We start from the raw sequence: 12,199 nt of genomic DNA, 5'->3' as shown, positions 1-12,199 counted from the left end.
TTGTTCAGTAGACCTTCAGAGTTTTATGCCCTCTTTAAGGAATTTATTCCTATTTGATTCAATTTTTTTCCTTGGGCCATGATGGTAACTTTTTTTTATATCCCCTCCCTTAGCCTAAATGATTTTCTCTGGGTTACCTTCTCTAAGTATTCCTCCCCCTCCTCTCCCTTGGTTATTCTTCAGTCATTTTGGATGATGTTAAAAATCATGCTCTGTAAGTGGGAATAGAGGGGAGGTATTTCCAGCATATGTGGTCGGGGCATGGACTGTCTCTCTGTGGCACTTGTAGAGGGTACTTGTGAAAGGTTGAATACAGTGATGCCTGGAAAAGACTCCTAAATGAGGCAATTTGAGTCCCTGTGTCCTGGAGTTCACTTTCTCTCAGTGGAGACATGCAGGCTGGTGCAGCTGAGGTACATTGCAGTTGAGGTATAGTTTGATTCCTTAGCTCTGAACAAAAGAGACTGGTTTGCAGCTGGGGTGAGGAGAGCTGGCTTTACTGTCCTTTATTTGGGGAGGAGTTCAGTGGCATTAAGAGACAACTTTAGTAATTAGTGTAAGAAATTGCTTTGGCTTTTGTGTTTCTCCTCTGTGTTTAATTTCTGAAGTTTAGCTCTGCCCCAGGATTAGCTCTATCTTTTTCCTTCCCTGGTTCATGAGCTGCCTTATGTTCATCCACTTTATGCAGGTATTTAGTGGATATGCTCTTGCATATGTCTGGCTTACTACTCTATGAACACAATTTCTTTCCAAGCCTTTAATTGATTTGGATAATAAAGTGCAATTATAAACTCAATAAAAATTGGTTATTTTAAAGGGAGAGCAGGAAAGAAAGAAACCTAGAGTGCTGCTGTGCTGTGTGACTATAATAATGCAAAATCCTCTTTGCTTTACACTCTGAATGCTCTCTTGCTTCCAAGGGAGGCTTGACCTTAGGCAGGAGCTAACTAAGAAGTGTGAGGTGTCCTGCTAGGGGGATGCTAGGCAAGATTTGTTTATGGCATGTGTCAGGGATGAGAGACAGTGTATTGGGATGGGAAGAAAGGGGAATCGAAAATGATTCAGCCATTCTGGGCAGCTCTGTAAGGTACCTAAATAGGACATGGATTTTTTCAATCCCTTTGAGGGCTGAACCTTTGGGAATTTATCCTTTACTCAATGTGTGCTTTTCCATTAGAGAGCAAAAGACCTGGTATCTGAGGTTGTGTCTTGGATTTAGGAAATCTGTGTCTTCTTGTGTGTTGCATCTTAGTGATGACTTCTCTATAATAATTCTTTTCTTTCTCCTTTGTTTTTCCTACTGAAAGTGCAACAGGGAGAGATCATTTCTTATTAGGTGTGACTGCTGATTTGCTCCACTGCCATATTGATGTGGATTAATATCTGGGGTTGCTTGGATACAATAACTGAGTTTCTTCGTTTCTCTTTGTTTTCCCAGTTGGGAGGCTGTGGAATCCTTGGTGTAGGCATCTGGTTGGCTGTTACCCAAGGGAACTTTGCCACCCTCTCCTCTTCTTTCCCGTCCCTGTCAGCTGCCAACCTACTGATCGTCACAGGGACGTTTGTCATGATCATTGGCTTCGTGGGCTGCATAGGTGCCATCAAAGAAAACAAGTGCCTCCTGCTGAGTGTGAGTATTGAGCTGCTGCAGTGTTTGCTGTCTTGTGATGCTGGTGCTATTGCAATGCATGTTGCAGTGACCTGTGTTTCAACAGAAGTTGCCCACTTGACACACATGAGATGTCAGTCACGTGTGAAACAGGCTTTGATAATTGCTCTAAGGAGCTGCCAGGTCATTCCTGACCATGCTGTCTGTGGAGGATGAGAGCTGCAAGAAGGGAATTGTTAGTGGTGATGTAGATTTCCTTCACAGAAGAAGAAGGCTTTTGTGAAGCCGTGTTTTGTAGTGTATCTTTTAAATTCTTTTTCACTCTGCTTTGGTAGAAATCCACTCCAAGTGTTTGCCCTAGTGGGACTGATGTTCTGAAGTCCTGGGCAGAAAGATCAATGCAGGCCACAAACAGATTGATTCTGAAGAGGTTGATTGTGGTTTAAATTGAAAATTAAGACCATCAGATTTGACAGTGCTGGTTTTTCCAGCCATTAACTCTACAAAAGCTGAGGTGTCAGGAAGCAAAGGTGCCAGCACAAGGAGACTGCTGTGAAATCAAAGATTAATAAGGTGCCAACTGTCCATGAGTTCACAGAAGCTTGAGCCACATCCCTGGTATATTTTATCAGAATGCGGTTTGATGCCACTCAGAGGTGAACTTTAGGAGCAGTGAATTCCTTCTGTAGTTGATGTTAGTGTATATTTTGCATCCTGTTCAGCTGAGGACTGGGAAGTCAGGTGATCTTGCTGCTCAAGTCTGAGACTTCATCATGGGGTTTGGCAAAGCTCAGAGTGAAGAGAAGCTGTGGTTCAGCTGGTGACCTGGTGATGCCTCTGTAAAAGGCTGTTCCTTACTGTGCTTCACATACTATTTTTTTTTCTCCTGGGAACTACAGAATGAGTTGAGGCACACAAGCCCCAAATCTCTTGTGACTGAGATTCCAAGCCTCAGTAGAGGACTCTTTCCAGGCCCTTGCCTTAATCAGTTGTTTCTGCTGATTTTTAGGCAGTCAGAACTAATCAGTCTAGGCTAGTAAAGGCTATGTATGTGGCTTGAAACTAAAAGGAACAATATAAATGGAAATTAAGGCAGTTATGTGAGTGAAAATTTAAACTGGGAAGGCTGAAGTCAGAATCTGAGGCTGAAAGACCTTGACATTTTTAACAGTCCTATGAATACACACCTTGTGGAGGAAGTGTGTGCCCAGACAGATGTAATGGATTACAGCTTCAATGCCAATGCAGCAGGAGCCTGCAGGGTGCAGATTCTAATGGTATAGCTTATATATGCAGAATTAATCACCTACTTCCTGCTTTCCTGAAGGCCTAGCTGAGATGTGACAGCAGTGAGCAGTGCCTGATTGTGTGTCTGGATCAGGTCAGGATCTGGCAGTCAGTCCTCGGTACTGGAAGAGTTTCAGGCTTTTATCTCGTATGGTTCTTTGGCCCTCATCTCTCCTTTTGGCAAGGGCAGAGACTCCCTTGATCACATCGCTGCTCAGATGGGGTGAATGCACTCAGCCACCCCCAGATGGGTATCCATGGGAGATGGAAATGTTTGCAGGTACTGCTCCTCCTGACATACTGCAATCCTCAGAATCCAGTGTCTTTCAGTGCATGATGTAAGGACTGTACTTGATGGATCAAGTTAAGTAATGCAAAGGAATCCAAATTCATTTAGGAACTCTCTGCACGGGAGAATGGAGAAGCTTGATCTGATTTGGTACCCACATTTCACTCTGTCTGCCTGTTCTTACCTTTCTGTACTGTAGCTATTCTGTGTGGCCTCTATTTTACTCAATTTTCTTCTCAATTGAGTTATGTTAGAGCTGATTATAGCTACTTTAATTCTGAATAAGCCTGACTGTAGAGGGTTGAAATACAGTTTCATTAGTCCACATTGAATTCAGTTTTTATTTGGTCTAGAATCACTTTCCACATTGCAGTGCGTTGGTACTTTCTTACTGTCAGTAAATACCAGTGAGATTTTTGAGCTCTTCTGGGTTGTTTTTATTGCGCCTATGTCCTTGGAAGATAAATGGATGGTGGTAGCAGCTCCTGCTTCTGGGAGCAAAGCCTTATCATGCAGGTTTGTACTTAGTCTTCCTTTCCCCAGATTGCTAGTTCTATCTGATCAGTGTTTGAAATAGTGTTTTCAAGTTCAGGACTGGGGCATTTGGTTTTGGCCAGCTCCCATTTTCCTAGGTAACACAGATAGCAAAACAAATGCTTAAATGAAAGAATTGCTAAATATCAAACCAGGGCTGTTCTTAGGGTGTGTGGTTGCTACATCCCTTCATCCTTTTCTTATTCCACAGGTGTTCCCAACACTGTGTTCTGCCACAGTGGAAGTATCTCTTCCCAGAATATCTCCAGTTTTTTTAAACATCCCTGAAAATGCCCTGTCTACTGCTTTTTAAGAGGATTGTTTTGTTGCAGCTGGCTTGCAATAGGATTTACCATCTAAATTGTAAAGAGAAAGCTCCTGAGTGTTTCCAGCCTTGTGTGTCTGTGACACACATGGTGTTTAACAACTGCTCCTGGATCAAGTCCTTACGCTCCTTTCAGCATCTCCCCGGCCGCCACTTAACATCTGGCCTCGGTCCTGGTAGTAGGACCGAGGTTGCTTTTGGAACTGAGTTTGTGTCTCCAGAGGGCATTGCTACAAGTCTGACAGCCACTCTTGGAGTAAGTTGTCTTGCTCATGTGTGATGCAGCTGCCATATTTTCCTGTGCAGCATTTGCTTTAGCTAACTTTGTAATGTTTCATTCCATTTGGAAGTAGAAGCTTTGGAAGTAGAAATGGAGAAACTGAAGTCTGTGCAGGTGTTTGAGAGGAGATGATGGAGGCTGTTTGGTTGTGTGGGTAGTATATTCTGTTGCACTACTCCCTGGATAATGTATTTGGATAATTTAACCTGTCCTCCTGATATTTGTTGAACCCCAGCACTAGAATCCCAGAATGGTTTGGGTTGGAAAGGACCTTAAGGATCATCTAATTCCAACTCTCCTGGCATGGGCAGGGACACCTTTCACTAGACCAGAGCACTGAACAAACTTAGGGAAATGAGATGGACAGGAGTTAGACAAGGTCAGCAGGCAGTTGTAACAGGTTTGTGGTGGGCTTAAAACCATGGAAAAGTTATTAATGGAAATGCAAGGAAAAGGAAAGCAAGGAGTAGAAGCTAGAATGTTGCATGCTTTGCGTGTTTCAGTAGTCTGTATGCAATAGTCTGATGAAGTGAGGCTTGGAGTGGACAAAAAGAAGAAAAAGTAGAATAAACCAAGTGGGTTGGCAGATACTTATGTTATACCCTACGTGTGTGAGATCAGACATTGCTCCATTGAGCAGAACATTGCTGTGTATCTCTGAGTGAGTAGCAGTTTTCACTGACCTCCCCTTTTCCTCTGCTCCATACAGTGTGAGAGAAAGCCTGGGGTGTGAAGTATGACCATAGACAGTACAAAAGATGATGTGAATGTTCTGCCTGTACTGTATTCCTGTTGCAACCCACTCTAAAATCCCATCCTGACGATATTGTGGAAGACACTTGGGGCATTTGAAGCCCACAAACTACCTGTCATGCCTCGTTTGACCTGGAGCAATATGGACCTCAGCTTGCTCATATCTCCCATAGTGCACCTCATCCTCATGTGGGGTTGTTGGGAGTTTGATCTGCAAGAACTGGAAAGACAAATTTGCCACAAAACAGGAGCACTTCTTGTTCTGCTTCCCAAAAGCAGAAGAAAGAGGAAAGCATGGGGCAGTTGCGAGTTGAGGGGATGTGCTGCTGTTATTGAGGTGGGCAGTTTGGAGGAAGGCATTAGAGATACTGCAGGAGACATGGAGCACTCTAGGGATCCTAAAATGAACTGGGAGGAAGCAGGAGTAGCTCAACCCGTCTGCATTGGAGGAGCAGAGTTTGTGTGATGGTAGATGTTTGTGGAAGGTCTAGCCTGAGGACTAGTGCTACTGTTGATGATGTGATAAGGGATGAGATTTCCCACAGAGTTTGAGTGAATGAAAAATGAGCAGTGTCAGAGAGACATTTCAACCTATTTACATTTCACACACTAAGTTGCAGAGCTGATGAGACTCTGATCATGTACCTTTGTGTTCTGCAAGTAGGACATTTGTATTGGGTTGTCAGAGCACACCTTGTAACCTCTTTGGTATTAGGCTGCTGTAGTGTTAGGTGTGAATGTTAGGAATTGCTTACCTCTGGCATTTGCCAATGACTTTTGAAAGAAGGTAGAACAGACTTAAGTGTTTTGAGAAGTAGAGGACAGATGGGGAAAGGAGGAGAAAAGCAGAAGTAAAGTTCAGTTTGTAAATGAGTTTTTGGCACAGCTATGTGCACTAGTCAGGAGTGATCCACATTAACTCTCTGAATCAAGAGTTTAGATAGTCTAAAGCTTCACAGATTTACTGACTTGAAAGGAATTACCTGGTGTCCACTGCAGATATTCTTTGATCAGTAGCAATGTGTAGTCAGGACAGTGCTTCCTTAATCTCTTAAGAAACAGGCCCATTCCCATTTCTCTGCATTCAGAGGAAGAGAATAATATGAAAATATAAGAATATAAAGAAAAAAAGAAAAGGAAACCTCAACCATTCTATGCATTCTGCAAAAAATACATAGATGGGGGTGAATTTTACAGCTGTCATTCTAAGATTTCAGTGAACAAAGAATGGGTATTTGCACTGATTCTTATTTGCTCCAGCTACAGTGTGAAAGAAGATAAACTTTTCCATTACTAGATTTCCCTAGAGAAATCAAAGCAACAGGAATTCTTGAGATAAGTATGTAACCTGGTATATATAATCTTATATTGGAATATAGATGCAAATTGATGAATGAAGTAGGCAAACACTGCTTTCCTGCTTCAGTAAGACTTGTTTAAGGTTTCTATGAGTATTGTTGCTCAAGGCTGTATGATTGAGGTTCCTCTGCTACAAGCTCAGCTGTAGTTAGAAAATGGCAGTTTTGTTCTGATGGGTTGGATCAGTGTCCTGAACTAGTGACAGAGATAATAAGCCAGGGGTCTGACTTGAGAAGGTTAATTTATGGACTTCCATTGATTTTTTTTTTCATAGGTGTTTGGTCCTGCATTGCTGGATCATGTAGCTGTACTGCAAATCTCTATGGGTTATCTTAATACGAAATTAGGAATCCATCTTGGCTGGTTTTCCCTTTGGAATTGCAATACAGTTCTAATGTGCATCAGAGCTATTAGCCATATCCATCATCTTTGGGAATTTTAACAAAATGTTTGGCTTGTATGCTCTTAACCCCACTGCACTGCATGTGCTTTCCCCCTGAGGGCAGGTCCTTGCAGGAGCTGGGGCACCACTTTGCTCTACCACTCAAACACAATCAGTTGTGGTGGCTTGCTCATAGTGCTGTCTTCAGGCAGCTGCTCTATGTACACCTGAACAGACCATTTCTCTATGCTAAAGAAATTTATGCCTGATTAAGTACTTTGATGCTCAAATGTTGACCCAGCTGATCCTTAAGGGTCTGTGTAAACATCATCTTTTAGGTTAATTGCTTAAGATCTATGTTTGAGGAGCTAAATTGCCTGAATTCTCTGCCTTTTGTACATGTTTTGCAAATATCTATATTTATATGCTTACCCTGAAAAAGGTCATTCATTATTCCATGGATAGCCCAGGTTAAAAGTCTCAGCTCCAGATGTTAAATCACGATGGTTTATATAATTTATTACCTGTATTACAGTATCCCCTGCAGGCAGCCCATGAGGATGCTCATTCTGTATAAAACTCCTGGTAAGCAGAGGTACCTGACCAGTAGAGCTTACCATCTAATTGGGTAAGACAAATGGAAAATATTATTATCCTCATTAGACAGGGAGCTGCAGCAAAGTATAACTAAGTGCCTTGCAGAGGTTGCACTGGGAGACTGAGAGAGCCATGAAGCAAACCCAAATTGTCTAAATCTCGACTCAGTGCCTTCATCCTCTTTCTGTGATTCCATCTGAACGACTACCCATCCTGTATGCTTCAGTGACCTTTAAAAAGCATTTAGTCCATGTTTCCATAATAGTAATGACAATTTTGATTTCTTTTATCATATGTATTATGTCCAAATGAAAAATAAATATCTCAAAGCAGAATTATTTCTCAATTTTTATTTTTTTGAAAATGATAATTGGCAGACTTAGCTGTTTTCCATGGGCAACACTGTAGGCTGTCCCAGCTGAGCTGATCAGCCTAACTGCAACATTGCCTTCAGTTAAATGTGAAACAGAACATTTAGAGAAGCTGCTGGAGAGGATCTGTGAACATGGTCTAGTGCATATGTTTTTGCAAATAGGGACTTACTTTTGGTCCAGGAGATCATAGGAATACTGGTAAAAAACAGTATGGGCCCCTATATGAAGGAAAGATTTTAATCTCTATTGAGTTTACAGTACACATGTATAGATACCAGACACTTGAAACTTAAATAACCACCCATGTCCTAGAAGGAAATAAGATTCGTAGGCAGTTCTTTATTTCATCCTCAGATTTTGTGGCACTTTTTTTTTTCTCCAATGATTTGCTACCAAGAACACATTCTTCTGCTCTGGTTGGGATGCAGCATGGCCAGTAATCCAGTCAAAAGCAGTAGAGGATGAGGGGGTCGTTCTCCACACATTACCTACACAAGAATAAATTAGAAATGGGAAAGGCCTTGAAGCAGATAAAATGCTGATTCCTTTCTGATTATCCAAAGCTAGCTGCCTTCTTAGAAAGCACCAAGGTTGGGTAAGTTCCATCACATCAAGGATTAACAGAATTTTGTTGATTAACAAAATGGCTTCGATACACCCACTTCCCATTATTCTGATATATCCTGATTTGTGGATAACCCTGATTTTTATTGTAGAAAAGCTGAAACAATGGTTAATGAGAAGGGGAAGGAAAGTAATCATTAACAGGCAGATCTATGTGTTCAGTTTAATTTAAATGGTAACCTTGTGTTAATAAGCAAGTAGTTCATCACAGCTGCTGGAATGAATGAAATCAGAGTTAAAACTTGATGTTAGGTCAGGACCAGCTGTGGAATGCACTGATGCTATATACATATCTGTGTGACTATCCAGACATCAAAAGATTCTCATTTAGGGAATAGTCCAAGGGGAAAATGAGTGCCCATGGTGATTTGTACTGTGCTGTTGAGAGTTTTCTGAACTCCAGCCAGCTCATCTGTAAGTGAAACAGCCATAAAAAAAATAAGGAAAAAGTTAATGAGTAGGAAGAAAAGGAAACCAAAACCCCTACTGTTTTCAGTGGTATCACTGGATCCAGAGAGCTGACAGTTGAAACTTCATTGGTGACAGAGAATTTATTTCAAAGCAACTAAATGGGAAAGAAACAGCCTGTAAATGACTTCATCTCAGTAATTTAATGCTACAGATCAAACAGTAGATTTTCATTCCAGTTTAGCACTTGAACTGGTGTTCTAGCAATCAAACCAGCAAAATCAGGGAAATGCTGGCTGCAGCCACAGTAGCAAGTAATGCAGAGACCAGACAGATGCCATGCACACAGCCTGAGAGCATTATTCATCATGTATATCTCTTCTCTGTGGTGCTGCGTTGCATGTGAAATCCCAGCTTGCTGCCTGTTTGGGCTGTAAGTACTGAGCACCAATCTCCCCTACTTTGGTTGTCTCTACTTTGTTGTGAAGACTCTGCTCCTCCGTGTCTTTCAGTTATTAGCTCCTTCTGCTTGGCTGGTACTGAAACTTGTGAGGGGGTGGAACCATCTGAGTCCTCCCCTTCCTCCCTTCTTTTCTTCAGCTCTGGGAGCAGTTAATCAAAGGACCTGGGAACTGAGGAGAGAAAGAATAAAGCTGTTTTCCTCCCTTCCTGGTTTTAGACTTGACCCTAGGGTCAGTGTGTAGGAAGGGCTTACCTCATAGAGTATATTTAATTTTCTGATATCGACTGATGCAATACCACTAGTGCCTGATGTGCTTTGAATTACAGAATCACACAGTGTCTTGAGTTGGAAGGGACCCATAAGAATCACTGAGTCCTACTACCTGCTCCTTGCAGGACTACCTTACTAAATGGAAGCATACAGCTAAGAGTGTGAACCAGAAACTCCTTGAACTCTGGCAGGCTTGGGGCCTCACTTCCTTGGGAAGCCTGTTCCAGTCAGTGAAGAACCTCTTCCTAAAGCCCCCATTCCTCTTTGTAGTGCCAAGACACTGCTTTATGGCCATCATACAGTGTGGCAGCACCACGTGCAGGAGTCAGGGGAGCTGTACTAATTTACATCAGCTGAAGGTTTAATCTGTTTATCTAAATGGCTATCAGTGTTTGAGTCCCTAACTCCTTGTTGGTTAAAGTGTACTAGCAATACCAGCTTCTCCGACAGTCTGTGCAGGCTCAGGTTCCCCTGTCACCTACAAAGTTTCCCTTATCCCATCTCTTGTCTCAGCATTTAACCAACTCTCGTGCTTAAGTCATCTAGGGAACCTCCCGGTGGAAGAGCTGAGCATAAGACTACATAGTGGTCAGGAAAACACTTTCAAGGAAGCCTGTTTGCTGCCAGTGCTTGCAGCTTCTGGACAGTTGTGTTTATTGTCTCATCTGTAAGACTGGCCTCTGCTGGTTTTGATGGGCTTTTGCTCCAGACCTAGTGTCACCTGCAAGAGCTGAAAGACAACAGAATTACTCCCATTTTGAAAGTAAAGGACAGATAACCTGTGTGTTCCTTGCTAGCCCAGACATTCATGTCACTTTTCAGCATAACATTTGCTAATTTTTTTTTCCTAATAATGAGATTATCTCCTCAGATAGAAAGCAATAGGGTTATTAAAGCAGAATGTGTGCTTTTATTTCCAGTTCTTATTTTGTTATTTTTAACCACCTTAATAATTCAACTTGAATTGAAAAGCAACATTGACTTCTTTTTCTATAAGGGTTAGAATTACCTGAACCTCAGAAAAATGTAACTCTGGAGATAAAGAAATGGAGGCTAGTTCGTGTAAATCAATGATGCCTAGACAAGGTACAGCCAGAGCTGATTTGATGTTATACATATTTCAGACCCTCAGTATTACAAGCTAAAAGGCAGAATTAGGTAAGCCAAAATGACTGCTTCTTCATTTTTTAGGCTACTACAAGACTGATATGTGCATCTGATGCAGCAGCTTCTGTGTAGCACATTTGAGAACCCCAAGTTGGGGGTAAAACCAGCAGTACAATTTAAATACAGACAAAATACTCTACCTTGGCCTTTATTTTGTCCTTGCCCATCTTCTTGTCACCATCTCCTTCACTTAAACATACATCACAGTTTCTAGGCACTGTTTGGAGACTCCTAGAAACAGGAGAATTTTTTCTTTGTTACAGTTGGCAGGAGAGGTCCTATTGCAAGCTTAGCTCAGGGTTTGCAAATACGTGTAAGGATAGAACTGCAGAATTCCTTACAGTAATATCTTCCCCTTCAGCTCATCACAAGTCAGCTGAACAGCATGGTCATGTCATCTGCTGTTATCCTGGGAGAGCTTCTGTCAGTGTGCCCAGCACTTGGGGTCAGCCAGATGTTCAGTCTGAACAGGAGTGTGGAGCCAGCCCTGCCAAGCCTCAGTCCTCACGCAGGCTGTGGGAACCACTGACTGCTGCTCTCCTGCTCCTCTCAGGGCTCCAAGCTGTCTGATCCTGTTTCATGCTGGCATGCCACATGACAACAAATATCCTGGGGATGGCAGAGTCAGGGAAGAAGCTTCGTTTTCTAAATACACAGGTGCTGTTCAAGTGTGAGTAGAAGGTGTAGGTTTAGACACTAATGAACATTGCATGTCATCACCACAGATGGAGAAGGTTGGATTAAACCCAAGCCAGAGCCTTTCAGTTGTACTGACTGTAACCCTTACCTGTGTTGGATGGACTCAAGCAGCTGCTTTGTCATTAAAGGAGTGGCATAGGGACTTGAAAGATCTACTCTGATGTTTTATTTCAGCCACTCAGACTTCACAAGTAGGATGAGTTTCTCTCCTGACTAAAGAGTCACACCAGATCATGTCACACCTTTGCATTATGTTTGCAGAAGGAATGAGGCAGCCCTTCAAAAAGTCAAAGGCCAGCGAGATCTTTATTTGTGCTAAGGAATCTGCTAAAGGGCCTACACCCACCCTCTCTTGTGATAGGAGAGTGATACCTGGCTAATATTTGATGACACTTCATTGATTTTGAGTCAGGTTTTGTGGAATATGAAAAAATACTAGAAATGCCATAAGATACCAGTTAAAATCCTTTGATGCATTGTAGGGGAATATCAGGTCTCTCAACTCTCACTAATGCAGTAAGACAGAACGATTCCAACCGAAAGCAGTAATGAGACTAAAATGAAACACTGTTAATGTGTTAAAACTGCATATGTTGTATATCTTCCCAGAAATAATTACTGCAGATTTCTTTGAGCTTTATTGATCAGCAGGAGTTTTTGCACATTTATAAATGATATAGTCCAAACATAAACAGAGCTGTACTGTGTATCCAGCAGGCATAGGGCATGAAAGACTTTGTCACAATCAGAATGAATTAGCTATTAAGGCTTTCAGAGAA

The 12,199-nt window shown here is 42.0% G+C and overlaps 1 protein-coding gene across 13 annotated transcripts in view; it reads left to right on the top strand.

The window, feature by feature from the left end:
- The window catches only part of TSPAN4 (tetraspanin 4), a 420,840-nt gene that overhangs the window by 353,967 nt on the left and 54,674 nt on the right, over positions 1–12,199 (top strand). For 12 of the 13 annotated variants that reach the window (XM_069017019.1, XM_069017011.1, XM_069017010.1 and 9 more), the window contains one exon: positions 1,439–1,630. The exons of the other annotated variant lie outside the window; for it this stretch is intronic. In XM_069017019.1, the coding sequence (XP_068873120.1) occupies positions 1,568–1,630 (63 nt within the window). In that variant the 5' untranslated portion in view covers positions 1,439–1,567. The remainder of the gene's footprint in view (positions 1–1,438; positions 1,631–12,199) is intronic. 13 annotated transcript variants of the gene reach the window in all.

Source organism: Aphelocoma coerulescens, chromosome 5, assembly GCF_041296385.1.
Source record: "Aphelocoma coerulescens isolate FSJ_1873_10779 chromosome 5, UR_Acoe_1.0, whole genome shotgun sequence".
NCBI lineage: Eukaryota > Metazoa > Chordata > Aves > Passeriformes > Corvidae > Aphelocoma > Aphelocoma coerulescens.
Note: the sequence above shows the minus strand (reverse complement) of the source record. Positions and strands in the feature narration are given on the sequence as shown.